General features: G+C 40.4%; 1 protein-coding gene across 4 annotated transcripts in view; it reads left to right on the plus strand.

Moving 5' to 3' along the window:
* Positions 1-385: 385 nt before the first annotated feature.
* The window catches only part of PIGK (phosphatidylinositol glycan anchor biosynthesis class K), a 172,580-nt gene continuing 149,827 nt past the window's right edge, over positions 386-23,138 (plus strand). For 2 of the 4 annotated variants that reach the window (XM_089300478.1, XM_051856342.3), the window contains exons 1-3: positions 406-582; positions 6,098-6,151; positions 9,485-9,576. In XM_089300478.1, the coding sequence (XP_089156604.1) occupies positions 490-582; positions 6,098-6,151; positions 9,485-9,576 (239 nt within the window). In that variant the 5' untranslated portion in view covers positions 406-489. Of the gene's footprint in view, positions 583-6,097; positions 6,152-9,484; positions 9,577-23,138 lie in introns of all 4 variants that reach the window. The other 2 variants (XM_051856345.3, XM_089300479.1) reach the window with 2 other exon arrangements.

Raw genomic sequence — 23,138 nt, forward strand, 5'->3', positions numbered from 1 at the left:
GCAACAGCCAGAGCTGCGCCGACTGGAAGCCAGGAGCTGGGAGCTTCTTCCAGGTCTCCCATGTGGGTGCAGGGGCCCAAGGACTTGAGTCATCTTCTGCTTTCCTAAGCCATAGCAGAGAGCTGGATTGGAAGTGAAGCAGCAGGGGCTCGAACTGGAGCCCAAATGGGATGCTGGGGTTGCAAGCCAGGGCTTTAACCACTACGCCACAGCGCCGGTCCTAAAACTTTTTCTTATTTTATCTATTCTACAATACAATAACTAAAAATGCAGCTACAGTTATAAAGCCAACATTCTCCATTCACGCGGCCCCTGGAACACTAGAACTCGGTGGAAGCGTGGACTTCCACAGGCTGGAGGGGGGCGGGACTCGAGGAGGTGGGTGTGGCGTCGCAAAAAAATTCCCACAAAAACACGCGGAAGTCCCCCGCGCTGCTTTACGGCACTCGCTCCGCCCCTCCAGGTGCGGGAAGTCCGAAGCCGACAATCATGGCCGCCGCCTACTGTGTCCGCCAGCCTGCGGCTCTCTTGGCGGTGTTGTTGCTCTTGTCCTTCGGCAGCCTGGCCGCTAGTCAGATCGAGGTAGGAGTCAGCCTCTTTTGACGACGGAGCCTTGGGAGGACGGCTGTTCCGTGGGCTGTGAACGCCCCGGCTGATGTCCGACACAGCAGCTGAGTGAAACCTCTGAGCCAGGCTGGGCTGCAGTTGGGGTTTCACCGGGGGTGGGATAGGACAGGATGGGTCCGTTTCAGCCTTTGAAAACGAAAATTTAAAAGGATCATGTCCTCGGAGAAAGAACTGATCCTTTGCTCCTACGTTTGTGCAGTGCATAGTGGGGAGGTGGCACCTCCAGTGAATGGCAGCTGCTTTCCTACGACTGAAAGGCATCGCTCTCTTGATAGCAGTCAGATGGGTACAGTGTTTTTTCCTGATTTCCACTCCCCCTATTTTTAAAAAACTGGCCGCCCGAACTTCTGGTCGCCTTGTAACGTTTTCACTCTCCTGTATTCTGATGATTCCTCAGTCCAATTCTATAAGCAAGATCTCTAGCTGCATTTCCAGCTTGCGAAGGGACCGAGGTAATCAGATATATTTGGAAATCGGTGTCCAAAGATTTTTCTTCTGCTTATCCCACCTCCTCTTAAAAAGACACTGAAAAACTAAGCCTTCCTGTTCTCCTGCATTTCTTAGCCCAGAAATGGTGCTCCTAAGCTAGAAATACAAGTTGTTGTATCCCACATTTTGATTATCACTAAGTTGAATGTTCTGAACTCTTAAGATTGCTTTCACTTCTCCAGTTCCACTGGCTTCATTCAGGCCCTGGCCATTTCTGGTCTAGATGATTGCAGTTACTCTTATTTCTTCTAGGTTTCTGTACTCCATCACGGTGATGCTAGTCTTCATAAAATGTTAGCTGGATCAGGTTATTCTGATTGAATCCTTTCATTAATCTTTGTTCCATGGGTATAAAATAAAGAAAGTAAACATTTTAATCTGGTCCCTGCTTCCTTTAATAGTGTTCTCCCCATTACCTCAGCCCTTGAACTTGGACCCTAACTTTCAGTTAGAAAAAGATAATTGAGCATGCACTCTATATATGTTCATGCATTACTGATAATTTATGTATTCAATGTGTATATAGCATATTTTTAGATAATATAAATATGAGTAGAAGTTCTGTTTTCCCTTCTTCATTCTAGTGGATTATCTTGAATACTTTGTTTTGGATACCATACAATTGCTGTGCTTTTTCACTTTATTATGTTTTATACATTCTGTCCTTTTTTTTTTTTTCTTTTTTTTTTTTTTTTGACAGGCAGAGTGGACAGTGAGAGAGAGAGACAGAGAGAAAGGTCTTCCTTTTGCCGTTGGTTCACCCTCCAATGGCTGCTGCGGCCGTTGCACCGCGCTGATCCGAAGGCAGGAGCCAGGTGCTTCTCCTGGTCTCCCATGGGGTGCAGGGGCCCAAGGACTTGGGCCATCCTCCACTGCACTCCCGGGCCACAGCAGAGAGCTGGCCTGGAAGAGGGGCAACCGGGACAGAATCCGGTGCCCCGACCAGGACTAGAACCCGGTGTGCCGGCACCGCAAGGCAGAGAATTAGCCTGTTGAGCTGCAGCGCCGACCCTGTTTTATACATTCTGTTTTCTCTATTTCCTAAGATGCAGTAAGAGGATAACTTCTAGACCTTATCCAATCCTTATCATTGACTTTTTCTGTTGTAATTTGCATTAAAGCTTTTTCTGTTGTAATTTGTATTAAAGCTTCATCTATTGGAACCTATGTGTACTTTGTACTATTATTCTGTCATCTCTCAGGTGCAAGCGTTGCTTAACTTGTCTGCCATGAGTCAGTCAGTCTTCCTTCCTATCTGTTCTCCAAGTGCAGTGCAAATCTGATTGTGTCATTCTTATGTGCCTTACTGTTGCTTTGAAGAATAAACTCTTCATTGAGACTCAGAAACAAAACTGCATAATTGACCTCTGCTTATATTTCTTTTTTGTTGTTGTTGTTAAGATTTTATTTATTTGAGAGGTTGAGTTACAGACAGTGAGAGGGAGAGACAGAGAGAAAGGTTCTTCCTTCTGTTGGTTCACTTCCCAGATGGCCACAATGGCTGGAGCTGCACCGATCCGAAGCCAGGAGCCAGGAGATTCTTCTGGGTCTCCCATGTGGGTGCAGGGGCCCAAGCACTTGGGCCATCTTCTACTCCTTTCTCAGGCCATAGCAGAGAGCTGGATTGAATGAGGGGCAACTGGAACTAGAACTGGCACCCATATGGGATGCTGGCACTGCAGGCAGAGGATTAACCTACTGCACCACAGCGCCGGCCCCTCTGTTTATACTCCTAATTTGTGTCCCCCCCCCCACCCCTTTTCTCTCTCACCTCTCTCATTCCTCCACCCTTCCTTTTTCTCACCTTTTCTTTCCTCTTTCAGTCTTCCAGTTCTGCTAGTCTTTCAGTTTTTCAAAACTATTAGGGCTCATGTTCCCTTTATCTGAGCTTTTCTTCCCTCATATCTTCATCTTTTGGATCTTAATCCAAATGCCACTTCTTTAGAGACCCCAAGTCAGGTCCCCAATGTTATACTGTTTTTATTTACTATGGGTCTTTCTTTGATAGGATTAATAGTTTTACCTTAACTGCTTAATGTGTGTCTAGTTGGATAGCAGCCTCCTTGAAGGCAAGTAAGTACTGAGAGAATAATTGCTCATCATTGTATTCTGAATATTCAGGGCAGTGATAAGCACATGATGTTCAATCAATGTGATGAATTTATAATGTTACATTGTAGTGAAATAGGTATTCATGCTTGTCTTTACTGAATGCTGGTATTCTTGAGAGAAAGCAACATACTTTTTAGTAATTTTTCTATCAGTGTACATTATATAGTACCTGGCTTATGATAGATGCTCCATTAACTACATGGAATGAATAACTTTATAGTGACTGTATTGCCTAAAAAATCATGAAAGAGTTTTTTCATCTCAAATGTACACTAAAGTCTTAAGGAACTGACTTTGGAGCTGGAAGGTACATTAGATAATGTTTGAGTCAGTTATTATTTTCTATATGAGGAAAGTTGAGTCTAAAGTACTAAATGGCTTTTCTTGATCTCACAGCATACTGGAGAGAAACATCTGGTATTTAGCTCAGGTCTTCAAATTCTCAGACTAATGCTTTTTCTACTGCAATGTATTGCTTTCTTCAGCATCTAGTTTTCTTGAGAAAACTATGGTGGGTGAAAAATTTTATTTATGTGTACACCACACACACATTTGAATGGAATTTTTTATTTTCATTCTCCCTGAAATTTTTGTGTTAGCCAAAATTTAAAACTGCTAACATTTTTTAGGCAATTATGTGTTCTAGTTACTGTTACTACATTCTGTGAGTCAGACAATATTATTGCCATTTTCTAGGTTGGGAAATGGAAGGACAGAGAAGTTAAGCAGTTTTTCTAAGTTTGGAAGCAAAAGAGCCTAACTTTGATTCCAGGCACTCAGATGATTTAGTAATTACACTATGTGGGAGCAGATCTGTATGATTTATATCCTTTTTTTTTTTTTTTTTTTTTTGACAGGCAGAGTTAGACAGTGAGAGAGAGAGAGAGAGAAAGGTCTTCCTTTCCATTGGTTCACACCCCCCCCCCCCCCAAATGGCTGCTACAGCCGGCGCAGTGCTCCAAAGCCAGGAGCCAGGTGCTTCTCCTGGTCTCCCATGCGGGTGCAGGGCCCAGGCACTTGGGCCATCCTCCACTGCACTCCCGGGCCACAGCAGAGAGCTGAACTGGAAGAGGGGCAACCAGGACAGAATCCGGTGCCCTGATCGGGACTAGAACCCAGAGTGCTGGCGCCACAGGCGGAGGATTAGCCTAGTGAGCCGCAGCAATGGCCGATTTATATCCATTTTTAATAGATAATTAAAATCATGTTGATTAGGTGTCAGCATAGTATTGGATGCTGAAATTTTTAATGTCTCAATATGCAGATATAATTCCTACTTTAACAGATTAGTGAAAGGGTACATCAAATAACACTGAAGTATATTATCGATCAAATATCTTGGTGAATTCAAATAAATTACTAAGCACATAAGACTGGATGTTGAATGAAATTAGAAGAATTTGGCACAAAGTAAGAACAGATGTTGAATGAAGTTTTAACAGGAAACATATTAATTAGAATCCAGACATGACATAAGCCATTCACAATTTCAAGACTGAATGGGAAATTATAAGACAGTGAGGAAGCCCTGCTGTGTGTGTAAAATGTTTAAAAACAAACAGCTTTCACTAATATTACCCTGCAGCAAAAAATAAAGCTCAACAATCTTCATGGATGCCTCAATACATTTGTTTGAACTTTAATATTGGTTAATATTGTGACCAGTATTAAAGACTGACTCACCACAATTGTAGAGATTTTAGAGAATCAACAGTAATGATTATTAAATGACTAAAGCATTGAAGACTTCTATGTGACATTTAAGGGGTGATAATTTTGCTTCGCTTGAGGGTATAAGGGGATTATGTTATGTCTCACAACAAACTCATGGGGATAAAAACTGTATTACCTGAGTGAAATATTAATCTTTGAGAATTTCCTGGCATAAACATTTTAATCTTGAATTCTTACAGCAGAAAATGATCACTTTAGTAGAGGGATTACCAAAATATAACCTAAGAGGAAACTTTGAGATTTGTAGTTGTATGGTACAGCCTTTATGTAATAGCTGCTTGTGCTGAACCCATCATCTGTGTGGTTTCAGTGTTCTAGGAGAGACTCTTGCTTTGTTCACTTCTAGTCAAGGCATTTAGACCATATGTTCCTTAATTCAAAAAATATTCAAAATCATAAATAAGTTAATGATATGTAATGGGAGAAGATGGTGAACACAATGGAGAAAATAAATTATGGTGGAGAAAATAGTGAGGTTAGGTTGCAATTTTAAATAATATCCTGGTTAAATCTGTTGAACCAAGTCCTGTGTTCTCTATCGAGCGTGCTTTCTTTTTTCTTAATTGTTCTCAGGGTATGGGAAATAGGAAGATGTGAACTCTGTAAAATGCTTTTATTTGTATAATGCTTCATAATTTTTAGAGCGGAAGCCCTTGTACAGGCATGTTCACAGTCTGTAAAATAAGTCTGGTGTAGGAATGGCATTGCTTTCATTCTGCACATTAGGACGCTGAGTCTTACGAAACATTAGTATCTTGATTAAGGTTGCTATGTTTAATCAGTGTGTAAACCACAAATAAAACCCAGATTTCCAGTTCAGGACTTTTTTAAACTTTTTTTAACTTTTATTTAATGAATATAAATTTCCAAAGTACAGCTTATGGATTACAATGGCTTTTTTCCATATTGTAACCTAAGCTGTAAGTTATTTTTTTCCTTATTTCCATAAGATCAAATACTAGAATATTCATAAACTAATGATGTTATGAATATTCACAAATTTATTTCCTAAACTTAAGATGATTGTTATAATGACTCTTAAAAAAAAAAAAAAAAAACCTGTCCTTTGTTGGTTCTTATTCTGTGAAATTGTGGCCTTTTTTATCTATTTGTTTTGCTTTTATTTGCCTGTTAGGATCAAGCAGAACAATTCTTTAGAAGTGGCCATACAAACAACTGGGCTGTTTTGGTAAGTAAATTCTCCAAAGATATACCTTGCTGTTCACATTAGATAAATGTCTGAGAAATTTTGTGGAACCAAATTTTTGAAAATAAAATTTATTTTTCTGTATTTTTTTAAAGATTTATTTTATTTTATTTGAAAGTCAGAGGTCTTCCATCCGATGGTTCACTCCCCAATTGGCTGCAATGGCCGGAGCTGTGCCAATCCGAAGCCAGGAGCCAGGAGCTTCTTCTGGGTCTCCCACGTGGGTGCAGGAGTCCAAGGACTTGGGGCATCTTCTACTGCTTTCCCAGGTCATAGCAGAGAGCCGGATCAGAAGTGGCACCTATATGGGATGCCGGTGCTTCAGGCTATTTATTTGACAAGTAGAGTTACAGACAGTGAGAGAGAGAGACAGAGAGAAAGGTCTTCCCTCCGCTGGTTCACTCCTCAAATGGCCTCAACGGCTGGATCTACGCCAATCCGAAGCCAGGAGCCAGGTGCTTCCTCCTGGTCTCCCATGGGGTGCAGGGGCCCAAGCACTTGGGCCATCCTTCACTGCCTTCCCTGGCCACAGCAGAAAGCTGGGCTGGAAGAGGAGCAGCCAGGACTAGAACCGGCTGCCCACATGGGATGCTGGCGCCACAGGCGGAGGATTAATTTAGTGTGCCATGGCGCCAACCCCTTTTTTTGTATCTTATAACAAACTTTTTATTTTGACCTGGTCATGTTTTAAATTGACTATTTCATTAATAATACTGTAATAATATGCTTTGCCCACAGTATGTTAAGTGGTAACCTCAAATAGATATGAGAATAAATTGGCAGAGGGAGGGGGGGCTTGTGGCACAGCAGATTAAACTGCTACTTTTTTTTTTTTTTTGACAGGCAGAGTGGACAGTGAGAGAGAGAGACAGAGAGAAAGGCCTTCCTTCGCCATTGGTTCACCCTCCAATGGCCAGTCCAAGCACTTGGGCCATCCTCCACTGCACTCCCTGGCCACAGCGGAGAGCTGGACAGGAAGAGGAGCAACCGGAACAGAATCCGGTGTTCCAACCGGGACTAGAGCCTAGTGTGCGGGCGCTGCAGGCAGAGGATTAGCCTAGTAATCCGCGGCGCTGGCCTAAACTGCTATTTCTAATCTACCTCCCTTCTAGTGCACCTGGGAAGGCAGTAGGTGATAGCCCAAGTATCTTGGGTCCCTGTCCCATATGGAAAACCTGGATGGAGTTCCTGGGTCCTTGTGTTGACCTGGCCTTATCCTGCCTATTGCAGGTATTTGGGGAGTGAGCCAGCAGATAGAAGACAACCTCTCTGTCAATGTGCTTTTCAAACCAATCAATCAATCAATCAATCCGTTTTTTTTAAAAAAGAGCAAACTGGAGTGCTATTATTAAAGGAAGCATTTCTTAATTTTAAAAATTTATTTTCTTATGGACAGACAAAATGTATGTATTTATGTACAATATGATATTTTGATATACAAGGGTACTTTTAAAAATTCATGGAAAATGAAAAGACTAATTTATTTTGGTTCAAAAAACTTTGGAATCTTTACATACTCTTTTCTTAATAGGCATTTCCACAAATGTTTTAAAGATTGCTTGTACGTATGAATTTGCATTTTTTAGATTCAAAATGATCTTACCATTTTTGTACAAAAATCATTTTATATTTAAGAGTTTTTGATTATCATGAAATACTTTTTATGGACTTTTTTGAACTTTTTATGCACTTTTATGAAGTACATTTTTATGGGCTACAGTGCACTATTTATTTCAACACCATATAAACTAAAACTAGGCAGCTAGTTTTTCCTTTGTAGACTACCAGCTGCTCTATTTCAGTTCTATACAGGACATGACACATTATTGTCATTCCCATTTCCATCAGAAAGTTGAGTACTTATTTCCCTATACTTTTACCAATATTGGGAATTTTCAGATTTTTTGACACTTATCAATTGTATTTTTAAAGTATGATTGAGTTTGAATGAGCATCTTTAAGAGTTTTGTACATTTTAAATGCGTTTGTTGTGAGATGTTTTTTCTTTTACCCATTTTCAAAAGTGTTCATTTTTTTCTTATTGAATTATAATTAATATTAGTTTTTGAATATGATTTCAAGTTTTTACATTTAAGCTATAGTTTTGTGCTGTTTTTTGACATGGATTTATATTTTTATGTAGTTGAAATTTTATTTGATTTTTAAGTTGGATTCCAGGTTGAAAAATTTACTTTAATGAAAACAAATTGTATAACTCCTCTGTTTGGCAAGAGCAAGAGCATTTATGCTATTCTCAGAATTGTTTTTATACCTACTATAAGCAAAACCATGTAGTAGGAGGCAGGAGTATGCTTGGTGGATCTCATACCAAGTGATGCCAATCTTTGTTTACTTGACTTAGAATGGCTTTTTAAGAACATGGACTTTTTTTTTTTGACAGGCAGAGTGGACAGTGAGAGAGAGAAACAGAGAGAAAGGTCTTCCTTTGCCGTTGATTTACCCTCCAATGGCCGCTGTGGCCGGCGCACCGCGCTGATCTGATGGCAGGAGCCAGGTGCTCCTCCTGGTCTCCCATGGGGTGCAGGGCCCAAGCACTTGGGCCATCCTCCACTGCACTCCCGGGCCACAGCAGAGAGCTGGCCTGGAAGAGGGGCAACCTGGACAGAATCCAGCGCCCCGACCGGGACTAGAACCCGGTGTGCTGGCGCCGCAAGGCGGAGGATTAGCCTAGTGAGCTGTGGCGCCGGCTAAGAACATTGACTTTTAACATGAAATTAGATTTTCCTACTTGGTATAATTTTTGGGAATCTTTCTTTTTAAGTCTAAAAATTGATTGAATTATTTCTGGTTTTCTGTTCATTTCAAGAGCTTCTTTATAATACATCCTCTTTTGTGGATAAAACCCTGTTTTGTATGTCAAATTTTAGTCTATTTCCTGTGTTTCTCACAATTAAGGAAGCAATCCAGAGTGAAATGAATGTGATATGACTTAAAACATCTAATTTTCTTTTGTATTCTGTGAAAAAATTATGGACATTGTCTTTTGTTTCTAAAGAATTTAATCTTAGAAACAGACATATTAAATAATCATAAAAATTGAGAGTAACTGACTTGGTTCAATGTTTAATTAAATTCCCTGAATTTAAATTTAATGGTCTTTTTTGTTTAATACTAGTTATGAAGGATTGCTGTTCAGAAAGATTGGTTTTTATTGATGGTTCTCCATGTACTTTGCTGTTTATAAGCTTGAAACTCTTTTTTAAGCCATCCCTATATCCTGCTTAAAGACAAATATTTCTATAAGTCTATGGTTTATTTTGACTCATAAAAATTGTTTTTTTTTTAATTCTTTAGGTGTGTACATCTCGATTCTGGTTTAATTATCGGCATGTTGCAAATACTCTTTCTGTTTATAGAAGTGTCAAAAGACTAGGTATTCCTGACAGGTAAGAAACCTTAATAAAACTTGACTTTGAACCCCAGTGAAGATCACACTTAGATGATTGTTACTGTATTTGCATTTTCATTTTGCTTTTGAAAAAGATAAAGAAACCTGATTTGAAGTTTTATTTATGTTGTTATTGTTATTAGAATAGACCACTATGTATGGATAGTTGTATCTAAGATGATGGCAAATTAAAAAAAGAGAGGGAAATCAAGTACTAAGGTAAACAGATTTGATAAAATAGGATTGTTTAGTGTTTTTTTTTTTATTAGATACCTTAGAGTTTTTGTTTTACTTATTTATTTATTTATTTATTTATTTATTTTTTGACAGAGTGGACAGTGAGAGAGAGAGACAGAGAGAAAGGCCTTCCTTCGCCATTGGTTCACCCTCCAATGGCCGCCGCGGCCAGTGCATTGCGCTGATCCGAAGTCAGGAGCCAGGTGCTTCTCCTGGTCTCCCATGGGGTACAGAGCCCAAGGACTTGGGCCATCCTCCACTGCACTCCCGGGCCACAGCAGAGAGCTGGCCTGGAAGAGGAGCAACTGGAACAGAATCTGGTGCTCCAACTGGGACTAGAACCTGGTGTGCCGGCGCCGCAGGCGGAGGATTAGCCTGTTGAGCCGCAGCGCTGGCCGTTTTACTTTTTCTTAAAAAAAATGTATTTAATTTGAAAGCAGAGTGATAGAGAGTAAGAGAGAGATCTTCTGTGCACTGGTTTACTTTCCAGATGACTGCAACAGCTGGGGCTTAACCAGACTCAACCCAGGAGCTGGGAGCTCCATCTGAGTCTCATATGGGTGGCAGGAACTCAAATATTGAATCATCATCTGCTGCCTCCCAGGCACACTAGCAGGGAGCTGGATTGGAAGCAGAGCAGCTGAGAACTGAACTGGCATTTCAGTATGGATGTGGACATTCCAAGCAGTGGGTTAACCTGCTGCACCACAACACCTGGTTCTGCCAGAGGGTTTTTTTTTTTTTTAAACTTTTATTTAATGAATATAAATTTCCAAAGTACGACTTATGGATTACAATGGCTCCCCCCCCCCCCCCCATAACGTCCCTCCCATCTGCAACCCTCCCCTTTCCCACTCCCTCTCCCCTTCCATTCACATCAAGATTCATTTTCAATTCTCTTTATATACAGAAGATCAGTTTAGCATATATTAAGTAAAGATTTCAACAGTTTGCTCCCACACAGAAACATAAAGTGAAAAATACTGTTTGAGAACTAGTTATAGCATTAAATCTCAATGTACAGCACACTAAGGACAAAGATCCTACATGAGGAGTAAGTGCACAGTGACTCCTGTTGTTGACTTAACAAATTGACACTCTTGTTTATGGCTTCAGTAATCACCCTAGGCTCTTATTGCAGGCAACAGAGGGCGCTTGTTGATTCAAGCAGAAAAGGAATTTATTGAAAGCATATTGATTACTTCACTGAATTGTTAGGAAAGCTAGCTCTAGCTAGTCAGGAACAAGGAAGACTAGATAGCAGAAAAGACATCTAAAAGTCATGGCATGAGACCAGTCCGGTGACAGTATTTCAAGCTGCTGAAGGCTAGACTCAGCCACTGTGTGATTGGTACTGTTGCCTTTAGAAATTTAATGTTGCTGCTTTCTCCTGCTGCCAAAATCTAACCTTCATTGTCCTGGCTGCTTACTGTCTCTAACTCTTATAGAGTCCTTTTTGTACATGTCATATTGGCAGAGGCTAGATCAAGCACCATGTCTGTGCTGCAGGGTTTCTGGAAGAATGATGTATGGCATTATTAGCTTCTGTATAGGAAAATTAGCTCTGCTTTCTGTGAAGACTCATAAACTGGGAAGTTTCCTATTTGTTGGACATGAGTTCAGATGTAAGTCTCCACACTCATACCTCTACTCACATCCCATCCTCTACATAGACTTTGTCTATTACAGATTTGTTTTCGCTACTATCAAAGCAGGTACAGCAAGAAACTGCCATGAATTCAGCTATTTCGGTTTGATTTTATAAACTACTGTGAGGCATTGGGGAAGGATCTTGTTTTTTTTTTAAAGATTTATTTTATTTATTTGAAAGAGTTGCAGAGAGGGTAGAGACAGAGAGAGAGGTCTTCCATCCGCTGGGTCATTTCCCAGATGGCTAAAACAGCCGGAGCTGCGCTGATCTGAAGCCATTAGCCAGGAGCTTCTGGGTCTCCCACATGAGTGCAGGGGCCCAAGGACTTGGGCCATCTTCTACTGCTTTCCCAGGCCATAGCAGAGAGCTGGATCAGAAGAGGAGCAGCCGGGACTAGAACCAGCACCCATATGTGATGCCGGCGCTGCAGGCCAGGGCTTTAACCCACTGCGCCACAGCGCCAGCCCTAGGGAAGGATCTTTGTAGTCAGATATGAGTTTGAAATCTGACTTCAGAGGAGATTTTGTCTAAGTCATTTTTCCATCCTCGCCCACTTCTGAATCTTACATGATGATAGTGCTTTCTTCTTTTCAAAGTTCAAGTACTTGCAGTAAAAACAGATATGGATAAAGTGCTGCAGGAGCAGAAAGGAAGCAGTGCATCACTCAGGAAGCAGTTATATTTTGTTCTATGTAAATAGGTCACTTTAGCCTAAGAAACTGATAAAAGCATAATGCAGTTTCTATATTTCATCTGGAAATTAAGGCAATTAGCTATTATTACGATTTTAAAATTACATTAAATTAAGTCTGAGAAGGAGGTTGATTTGTTCTGTCAAGTGCATAATTGTAATTCTTGGCATTTGTCTGTTGGTTCTTTTAAATTGAGCTGTTTAGTCCTTTGCTTTTTAACTGCTATTGCTTCTTTACCTAATGTATTCCTCAGGAGAATCACTATGCATTGTTGGGTAGAGGTTTTTACTTTGGTAAATGAATCTTTATGTGTTCTGTGAATCAGCTGTTAGGATACATTGAAATAATTTACATATGCTTTGGAGGAAATTTTTAGAAATAGAAGATACTATTAAGATGTATTCTGTATATTACATTTAGTAAGTTTGTCTCTAGGTTTATGAAGGAATTTCTGTAAAAGCTTATTTCTGTTTTCAGTGGTTACTTGTCTGTGTCTCTGTTTATGAAGTCTTTGTTGTGAGAGTGAATTGGGGATTTAAGCAGTTGATAATTTAAACCATTTAAACTTGTTTGTTAATTTGACAGAGACAGAGAGAGAAAGAGAAAATGGGCATAGACTGACAGAGTTCTCACATGCTGGTTTACTCTCCAGTTCCTACAGTGTCCAGGACTATTGGGCTGGGCTGAAGTGGAGAGTCGTGAACTCAGTCCAGGTCTCCCATGTGGGTGGTGGGCACCCAACTTCAAGCCATCACCTGCTGCCTCCCTGGTGTACATTAGCAGGAAACTGGAATCAGGGTGAAGCTGGGATTTGAACCCAAGCACTTCAATATGAGATGCAGGTGTCCCAAGTAGCATTTTAATCTCTAGGCCACGTATCTGCCCCAAACCATTTATTATTTAACAAATCGAAATCAATAGAAAAGATTGTTGTGCTTTTAGTGTATTATGGTAAATGTTCCTCTTACTGGTGATGTATCATTTTACTCCAGCCTAGAATTGAGTATAAAAGTACAATTGTAGATGACCTTTAGTCAGAAAGTAAGAAATTGTTTTAATATAACAATTTGAAAATTTGAAGTCATTAAGCACTGTTTGTAATTTTAAAATTTGAATTTTAATTATGTATATTTTATACATTATGGAACACTTTCAGTAACTTCTATAATAATTCCTGAAATAATATTGAGGGGAAATGATTGATCACTACATTTAATAGCAATTATGAGTAATGTTCTGGTTTATTGGCCTCTCAAAAGAATATTCATTTTTTCTTTGTTTTGAAATAGAATGTGTTTGCACTAAGTCTTCCTGTGTGCTTCAGTAATAACTTAGTTCATATATAAATCATTTACTAAAGCCTTTGAAATAGATGATTGTCTTTTGTTTTGAAAGTTCTTGTTAATTATGCTAATCTGGTTTGAAATACATTAGTTATAGCCCTAGTCTTCTCATTTCTCTCTGGTTTTATCTTTGGATTTTTAGATACTCCAGCCTTGCTAAACTATTCCCTAGGCCTGAAATGGCTGTTAGTCCTTCTAGTGTGCTGCTACCTAGGCCTGCCTTGGATTCTGAATCAGTCATGGCACACATTAAAAATATGTATTGCTCAGATTTGGAAAATTCTGATTTATAAAATCTGAAATGAGGCTAAAATATAAGCTCTTTATGTGGTTCTGATATACAGTACAATCAAATTTGGGAAATGCAACTTTAATTTTTACCTTACCTGCCAATTTCCGTTTATTCAGGTATAGTTCCTGAGTCTGTCTGTCTTTTCTTTCTTTCTTTTTTTTTTTTTTTGACAGGCAGAGTTAGACAGTGAGAGACAGAGAGACAGAGAGGAAGGTCTTCCTTTTCTGTTGGTTCACCCCCCAAATGGCCGCTGCGGCCAGCGCGGTGCGCCAATCTGAAGCCAGGAGTCAAGTGCCAGGTGCTTCCTCCTGGTCTCCCATGTGGGTGCAGGGCCCAAGCACTTGGGCCATCCTCCACTGCCTTCTCGGGCCACAGCAGAGAGCTGGACTGGAAGAGGAGCAACCAGAACAGAATCTGGCGCCCCAACCGGGACTAGAACCCCGTGTGCCGGCGCCGCAGGCAGAGGATTAGCCTAGTAAGCCACGGCGCCGGCCATTCCTGAGTCTTAAAAAGGCATTTCCTGACCGTCTTGTTTGTTTTTATAGTATCTTGTGGATACATTCATTATAGCATATTTCTTCTAGTTGTAGTATGTCTTACTCATAGACCATAAACACTTGGATCTACCTGGCACTCTAGTAGGAGCTCAGCAGGTATTGGAGAAATAAGCAAGTGCCTTGGAAATATTTTTTTGTCAGCTGTAGAAAGCAAACACAGACTTGACATTTTTTTTTTTTTTAAGATTTATTTATTTAATTTGAAAGGCAGAGTTACACAGAGAGAGAAGGAGAGGCAGAGAGAGAGAGGTCTTCCATCCGCTGGTTCACTCTCCAGTTGGCTGCAATGGCTGGAGCTGCGCTGATCCGAAGCCAGGAGCCAGGAACTTCTTCCAGGTCTCCTACATGGGTGCAGGGGCCCAATGACTCAGGCCATCTTCTACTGCCCTCCCAGGCCATAGCAGAGAGCTGGATTGGAAGTGGAGCAGCCGGGTCTCAAACCAGCGCCCGTATGGGATGCCAGCATTGTAGGTGGCAGCTTTACCTGCTATGCCACAGCGCCGGCCCCCCAGACTTGACTTTAAAAGTAGAAATATTTATATCCCCTAAATTATGTTAGTATAGTTTTTAGAAAATGTTAATTTATAGTGAAAATACTTTAATAGATATGGTGCCAAGATTTTATATTATTTCAAAATATTGACTCAGAAAAAAGTGCTGTTGGTTCTGGGGGAGGGGTAAGGGAAAATATACTCAATTTTATAGCTAAGCTGCCTGCAAAAGAGGTGTCTTATAATTTGTGCTCAAACTTTTTCTGTAACTGTATTCAGTGCTTAGATATTTTGTTTTTATATGCCTGGTTTGAACTTCCTGAAATGTCTAACTATTTTTAGGCAATTTTCTGTCTTCAAATAATTGTTTGGACTAAGTCCCTATTTAGCTACTTACAGTGTGCTTAATAAGATTAAGATGAGGAAGAGAAAAGGCATTCAGCAGAGGTTAGGTTCTGAAGTCAGTAGTGAGCAAAAACTGAGCCTTAATTACTCTCAGAAGTTTAAGTAGCTCATGAATTACAGGATGATACTATCTTTCATCAGGTCTGACGTAGTCAGCTTTTCCTGTAGTGCTAGCACAGATTATTGTTTTCGTTATTTGAGCATGGATAAAAGTGGTTTTCTTATGATTAGGAGCCACGTTATATGAAAACTGTGCATATCTTTAACACTGTAATTATGCTGCTCATGCTGAGAGGCACATGGCAGTTGAGGCTGGCTGGGAAAATGTAGAATCGCAGTTCCCATATCAGGTTTGCTCTGGGAAATAAAAGCATTTCTTATTAGGCTGGAGATCTGTCTTGTTTACAGCAGAATGCGTAAGATTAAATTTATGAAGTAAAATGTGTATGTTTTTCTTAAAATATAATTTAGCTTTACTATAATTTGTGTGGATATAAGTTTATATAATGATCCTTGTAAGGAACTACCTATTTCTATAGTAAAATCTGTAGTAAAACCCAATAGCTTTTTTTGAGTCTATTTTTTCCATATTTCAATCATTATATGAGTCTCATTCTTAATTTAAATCTTTTATTTAAATCTCTTATTCAGGTATTTTTAGTATATGCAGAATAAGTATCAAATCCTTATCCTGGTACTCAAGGATTTTTGCCATCTGGTTCCACATCTGCTATTATGATATTTCATTTCAACCCCTTTGTGCTCCAGCCAGTTCCTTCTTGTATGTTCTTGTGTTGGCTTTCTCATTTGATTTTAACAGGTCCCTTTATCTACAATTCTTTCCTCCCCCTCTACTTTCTAGTTTTCTGATATCCAAATTCAATTCATGCATTCCCTAAGGCTTTCTTGCTTCTTCTTGCATAAATATTATTTTGCTTATTCTTATGGGACTTTTCTTGTGCTGGTCTAATTTGCTCAAGGCTGGATGTGATACTCTATGTTCCTGGTAGTGTATAAGTGAGTGAATTGTGTTCTAAAGATCCCTAGCTAAATGAGACTTTACTGATCTAGACCAGAAAGGAAATGTTTATGAATACTGTTTATTTGTATCTCCTTTAATTTTATTTCTCAAACTCAACAGAGCTGAAAGTGCTTGATTGTTGATTTGATAAACTATTCCCTAACTCCTACTTTAGGGATCCATGGGCAGAGAACAATCTTACTTCAATACTTCACTCTGATTTCTTTCAGACAGAAAGTTATAAGAATTTTGCCTAAGACAAGTCAACTTCAGCCTGATTTATCTGCTGCCTTCCTACCATTTAAATCACCTTAGGATGTACTTTTTCTTTTTCATTCCTTGTCCTTTTTAATTTCTTTCTCAAGAAATAAATTTTCAAATTAGAAGTAGTATATACTTAAAAAGTTATATGAATCATGATAATGTTTCAGTAAATTGGAAAAGAAAAAATGCTAATTACCTATTATTGTTTAAAAATCATATTGGTAATATAACTTTCCTGTTGCTGCTTATACTGCTGTGGAGTAGGCCTTATGTGTAAGAGTGCATATTTTAAGATAGATAATTAATGAACTATCTCAGCAAACTTAATTCCTCATTAATAATATGGAAAATATTATAGTTCCTTAAATGCATTTGTGGCTTTTTGTCTAATAAGGGCAGCCAAAATGGATCCCTGGTTCTGGCCTCCTTCCTATACCCTCCAGCATACTTCTTTATACTGAATTATTTCATTTATTCCTTGAAGCCTTTATGGGAGATTGTTTTTTCTCATTTTGCATATTAGAAATGTTTGCTCACAGTGGCTAAAGACTTGCTTAAAGTCCATTAAATAAAAATTGAAGCAGAATTTGAATTCAGGTCTTCTGACTTTATGATCAGAGCATTTCTTTTGTATCACACCTATTTCCTACCTGGGAAGTTAAAGCAGTTACTGTTTATGTATATTTACAATTGGAGAATTTTTTAAAAAAGATATATTTATTTGAAAGGCAGAATGACAGAGAGAAGGAGAGAGAGAGAGAGAAAATCTTCCATCTGCTGACTCAGTTCCCAAATGGCTGCCCTAGCCAGGGACTGGGCCAGGCCAAATCCAGGAGACTTTGGTCTCCCAAAGGTGGCGGGCCAAGTACTTGGGCCATCTTCCACTGCTTTCCCAGGTGCATTAGCAGAGATCTGGATCAGAAATGGAGCAGCTGGGACTAAAACTGGCACTGTGGTAAAGGGATGGCAATTTTGCAAGTGGTGATTTAACCTGCTCTACCCTTCCTCCCCCCTTTTTTTAATTTTTTGCCAGGCAGAGATAGACAGTGAGAGAGAGACAGAGAGAAAGGTCTTCCTTTCCATTGGTTCACTCCCCTAATGGCCCATGCTGCGCTGATCCGAATCCAGGAGCCGGGTGCTTCCTCTCGGTCTCCCATGCAGGTGCAGGGACCACTTGGCCATCCTCCACTGCCTTCTCAGGCCACAGCAGAGAGCTGGACTGGAAGAAGAGCAACCAGGACTAGTACCCGGCGCCCCAACCAGGACTAGAACCCAGGATTAGCCAAGTGAGCCACGGCGCCGGCCTAACCTGCTGTACCTCAATGCTGGCCCGTTATTTTATTCTCATGACAATCTATAGAGATTGGTATAACTGTGAACATTCATCATTTAAATGCCTTACTGAATTCTAAGATGTCTATCTAACATGGTAAATGTAGTGACTGTAGGACAGTCAAAATAGTTAATAGGGGCTGGCACTGTGGCTTGCTTGGTTAATCCTCAGCCTGCAGCGCCAGCATCCCATATGGGCACTGGATTCTGTCCCGGTTGCCCCTCTTCCAGGCGAGCTCTCTACTGTGGCCCGGAGTGCAGTGGAGGATGGCCCAAGTGCTTGGGCCCTGCACCTGCATGGGAGAACAGGAGGAAGAACCTGGCTCCTGGCTTCGGATTGGCGCAGCGCGCCGGCCGTAGCGGCCGTTTGGGGGGTGAACCAACGGAAGGAAGACCTTTCTCTCTGTCTCTCTCTCTCTCTGTCTAACTCTGCCTGTCAATAAAAAAAAAAAAAAAGTTAATATTAGTTTAAAAAATATAAGGAATACCTCTTTTTCCTGTTATTTTTTCCATGGTTTTTCCTTATTTCATGCTTCTGTACTTCAGACAGCTTTGTAGCTGTTTATTCACTGCCTCTAGTCTCTTTCTCCCTCCAACTCATCCTACACACAGCTGTTAGAATTATCTTTCTCAGACACCAATTCCATCTTTTCACTCCCACAATCAAAAACCGGCAGTGACTCTCTGTTGCCTTTCTAACAATTCTAAAAATTTTAACCAACCTTCAGGCTTTGACTAGTGTTTTTTTTAATGTCAGCATGATTTGTTCCTGTGTTGATTTGTTGTGACATCTACTACATAATATTAGTCACTCTTGTTTTTATTTTTGACTTCTGTTCCCACCTACAGCACCTAGGGTGTCCTATGTTTCTCTCTCTCTTTCTCTCTCTTTTAGATATTTAAGAAATTTATTTGAAAGGCAGAGTGACAGGGAAGGAGAGATATCTTCCCTCCAGTGGTTTACTCCCTAAATGGCTTCAATGGCCAGGTCTGGGGCAGGGTGAAGCCAGGAGCCTGGAGCTCCATTTGGGACTCCCACAGGGGTAGCATGGACTGAACTGTTTTCCCTGGTGTGTTAGCAGGGAGCTGTATCTGAATCAGAGTGCCTGGAACTTGAACCAGTGCTCTGATGTGGGATGCCTGTGTTGCAGGTGGCCACTTAACCCTGTACACCACATTGCTAGCCCTCTATGTTCTCCTTTCTATTCATAGATCCTTCTCTGTGTTGTTTCATTATGTAGGTCTTTGTAGAATACTCTGTACAAGAGGTCACTGACTGACTTGTGAGAAAGCCATTACAGTTAGTTTGTAAAATTTAAAAAATAACAATATGCATATAGCTTTGACATTTAATCCTTTTACTATTTTTATATTATTTTAATATACTCATGATCATATATTATTTTGTAATCTTGCCTCTTTTTAAAAAAAAATATTTATTTGAAAGTCAGAGAGATGGGGAAAGGCAGATGTTTAACACAGAGTTCCTGTCTGCCAGTTCACACACAGAATGTTTACAATTGCTGAGGCTGGCCTAGGTTGAAACCTGGAACTGGTAACTCAGTCTGAGGCTCCCACATACACAATATGAACCCAGTCACTTGAGCCTGCACCTGATGCGTCCCAGGATATTCATTAGTGGGAAGCTGGAATCAGGAATGGAGTCAGGACTTGAATCCAGTCACTGTGGTGTGGAATGTGGGTGTCCCAAACAGTATTTTAGCTGCTGTGCCAAACATCCTGTCTTTCCCCCACCTTTTTTGATGAACAAAATGACTGGCATTATAGTAAATTGTATTTTGAAAATAATTTGCAGCAGGGCTGGTGCTGTGGCTCACTTGGTTAATCCTCCGCCTGCGGCACCAGCATCCCATATAGGCGTCGGTTTCTAGTCCCAGCTGCTCCTCTTCCAATCCAGCTCTCTGCTGTGGCCTGGGAAGGCAGTGGAGGATGGCCCAAGTGCTTGGGCCCTGCACCTGCATGGGAGACCAGGAAGAAGCACCTGGCTGCTGGCTTCGGATTGGCGTAGCTCCGGCCTTTTGGGGAGTGAACCAACGGAAGGAAGACCTTTCTCTCTGTCTCTCTCTTTCACTGTCTAACTCTATCTATCAAATAAATAAAAAAAAAAAAAAAAGAAAATAATTTGCAGCATACTTTATTTATTTTTTAAAGATTTATTTATTTATTTGGAAGGAAGAATTACAGAAAGGCTGAAGAAAAGGCAAAGAGAGAGAAGGCTTCCATCCACTGGTTTACTCCCCAGATGGCTACAATGGCCAGAGCTGGGTTGATCTGAAGCCGGGAGCCAGGAGCTTCTTTTAAGTCTCTCATACTGGTGCAGGGGCCCAAGGACTTGGGCCATCTTCTACTGCTTTCCCAGGCTAGAGCAGAGAGCTGAGTCAGAAGTGGAGCAGCCGGGTCTCAAACCAGTGTCCATATGAGATGCCAGCATTGCAGGTAGAGGCATCACTCACTAAGACACAGCACTGGACCCCAAGGGCAGCATACTTTCATAGTTATTGTCATGATAATTTTTTTAAAAGATTTACTTATTTATGTGAAAGGCAGAGTGCTAGAGAGGGAGAGACAAAGAGAGATCCAGCATTCTCTGTTTTACTCCTTAAGTCACCAAAGCTGGGAGTCTGGAACTCCATCTAGGTCTCCTACATGGGTAGCAGGGGCCCAAGTACTTGGAGCATCATCTACTGCTTTCCCAGGTGCATTAGCAGGGAGCTGGATTTGGAAGTGGAGCAGCCAGGACTCAAACCAGCACTCTGATAGCAAATGTCTGCACCATATCACAGGCAGCAGCTTAACCTGCTGTGCCACGACACTAGCACCCCGTCACGATAATTTTGTTTCATGGCTTTTTTTTTTTTTTTTTTTAAAGATTTATTTATTTGAAAGGCAGAGTTACAAGAGGTAGAGGCAAAGAGGGACAGAGAGGTCTTCCATCCGCTAGTTCACTCCCCAAATGGCTGCAATGGCCTGAGCTGGGCTGATCCGAAGCCAGGAGCCAGGAGCTCCTTCCAGCTCTCCCACTCCGGTGCAGGTATCAAAGACTTGGGCCATCTTCTACTGCTTTCCCAGGCCATAGCAGAGAGTTGGATCAGAAGTGGAGCAGCCAGGACAAGAACTGGTGCCCGTATGGGACTCCAACACTGCAGGCAGCAGCCTTACCTGCTAGGCCACAGTGCCAGTTCCTGTTTCATGGCTTTTAATACTCTTCCTTTTGTCTCCTGTCATTTCCCAATGGTTTTTTTCTCTTATACTTTTTAAAAATGTTAGTAATATGGGTACTTATGTATTCTGAACAATCTGTCAGTTTGACTCTCATGTTGTCATGTTGGCAACTGATTTGACACACCACATGGTATTCCTGATGGAGAACTATATAATATCTTCTTCTTATTTTTTTGACAGGCAGAGTGGACAGTGAGAGAGACAGAAAGGTCTTCCTTTACCGTTGGTTCACCCTTCAGTGGCTGCTGCGGCTGGTGCACTGTGTTGATCTGAAGCCAGGAGCCAGGTGTTTCTCCTGGTCTCCCATGCGGGTGTAGGGCCCAAGGACTTGGGCCATCCTCCACTGCACTCCCGGGCCACAGCAGAGAGCTGGCCTGGAAGAGGGGCAACCAGGACAGAATCTGGTGCCCTGACTAGAACCCGGGGTGCCGGCACTGCAGGTGGAGGATTAGCCTATTGAGCCGCAGCGCTGGCCAAGTATATAATATCTTAAATAAAGATACATTTAGAATAGAGAGGAAGCTGAAATGTGCCCTCAGGAGAATAATGACAAAGGTCAAATGATAATTTTGACCAGTACCTTCTTGCTTGTATGTTTACATATTAACTAGGACCAATTTGCAAGACTAAGAAGACCCTGAAGGGGGGAACATTGGGGAAACTTCTTTATTGACTTATAAATAGATAAAATCTTAAGATGTTGAAGACAGGAGTACTTCTTCCTTTAGCAATGTCACAATATCTTCACTGTTGTCATTAACCTTATATCTGCTAAGCTGTTTTCCTTATATTTGTAATTTAGAATTTTCTTGGCTATTGTTGGGTCTTGTTTTTCCACATTGTTAGAATCAGTGTGCAAAGTTCTCAAAAAAAACCTTATTGGGATTTTGATGTATGTTGCCGTTTGGTAACATTTAATTGTTCTATAATTTTTATTTTTTGCTATAAACACCTTTGGTAGAACTTTTTAGTTTTTTCTGTTATTGTAAATGACCTTTCTAAAAACATGTTTGCTAACTTCTGTTGCTGTGCATGCAGTTGATATTTATATATTATTCTCAGTGCTTGCTGAACTCTTATTAATTCTGATTAACTTGACTATAAATCCTTTTTTGATAGCAGTAAAATCTGTGAACAATATGAATTCTTTCAAATCTTGTTTTTTAATTTTTTATCTTAAGATTTTGATATTTGAAAATTTTAGAATAAAAATGACCTTTAAGGGTCTCAAAATTAATAGTCTAGAAAAATATTTTATTTTCTACTTGAGAAAAATACGTTCCTGAGAGGTAAAATGACATTTAAGGTCAACAACCACCTGGTGACACACTAGAATTGTGATATAGTGATTATATTATAGTGTGTTGCCCAGTTTATCAGTGTAAATATTAAAATAATGGAAAAGAGTAAGTGAAAGCCTTTAATTTAAATTGAAGATAAACGTTGATATGCCTTAAAAGATGAAATTTAGATAACTTAATATACTTGATTTACTTTTACAAATAGTAATAACCAAAATTGTAATAGTTTATCTTCAGAGCCTTTTTCTATAATAAGCTGTTCATTTATTTCAATTTGAGGATGATTTAGCAAATTATTTTAGTTTTTTAAAAAGATTTATTTATTTATTTGAAAGAGTTACAGAAAAAGAGGGAGAGACAGGGAAAGAGAGAGAGGAAGGAGAGAGGAAGAGAGGGAGAGAGGGAGAAAGGAAGAGGAAGAGGGAAAGAGGGATCCATCTTCCAATTGCTAGTTCACTCCCAAAATGGCTGCCATAGTCAGGGGTGGGCCAGGCCGAAGCCAGGAGCCAGGAGCTTCATCTGGGTCTCCCGTGAGGGTGGCAGGGACTCAAGCACATGGGCCATCTTCTGCTGCTTTCCCAGGCACATTAGCAGAGAGCTAGATTTGAAGTGGAGCTGCCAGGACTTGAAGTGGCACCCATATGGGATGCCAGTGTCCAAGGCAGTCAGTTAACCTGCTGCGCTGCAATGCCAGCACTAGCAAATTATTTTTATTCTTATTTTTTGTATTT

Source organism: Oryctolagus cuniculus, chromosome 7, assembly GCF_051225735.1.
Source record: "Oryctolagus cuniculus isolate XC-2025 breed Fujian yellow rabbit chromosome 7, ASM5122573v1, whole genome shotgun sequence".
NCBI classification, from domain to species: Eukaryota; Metazoa; Chordata; class Mammalia; order Lagomorpha; family Leporidae; genus Oryctolagus; species Oryctolagus cuniculus.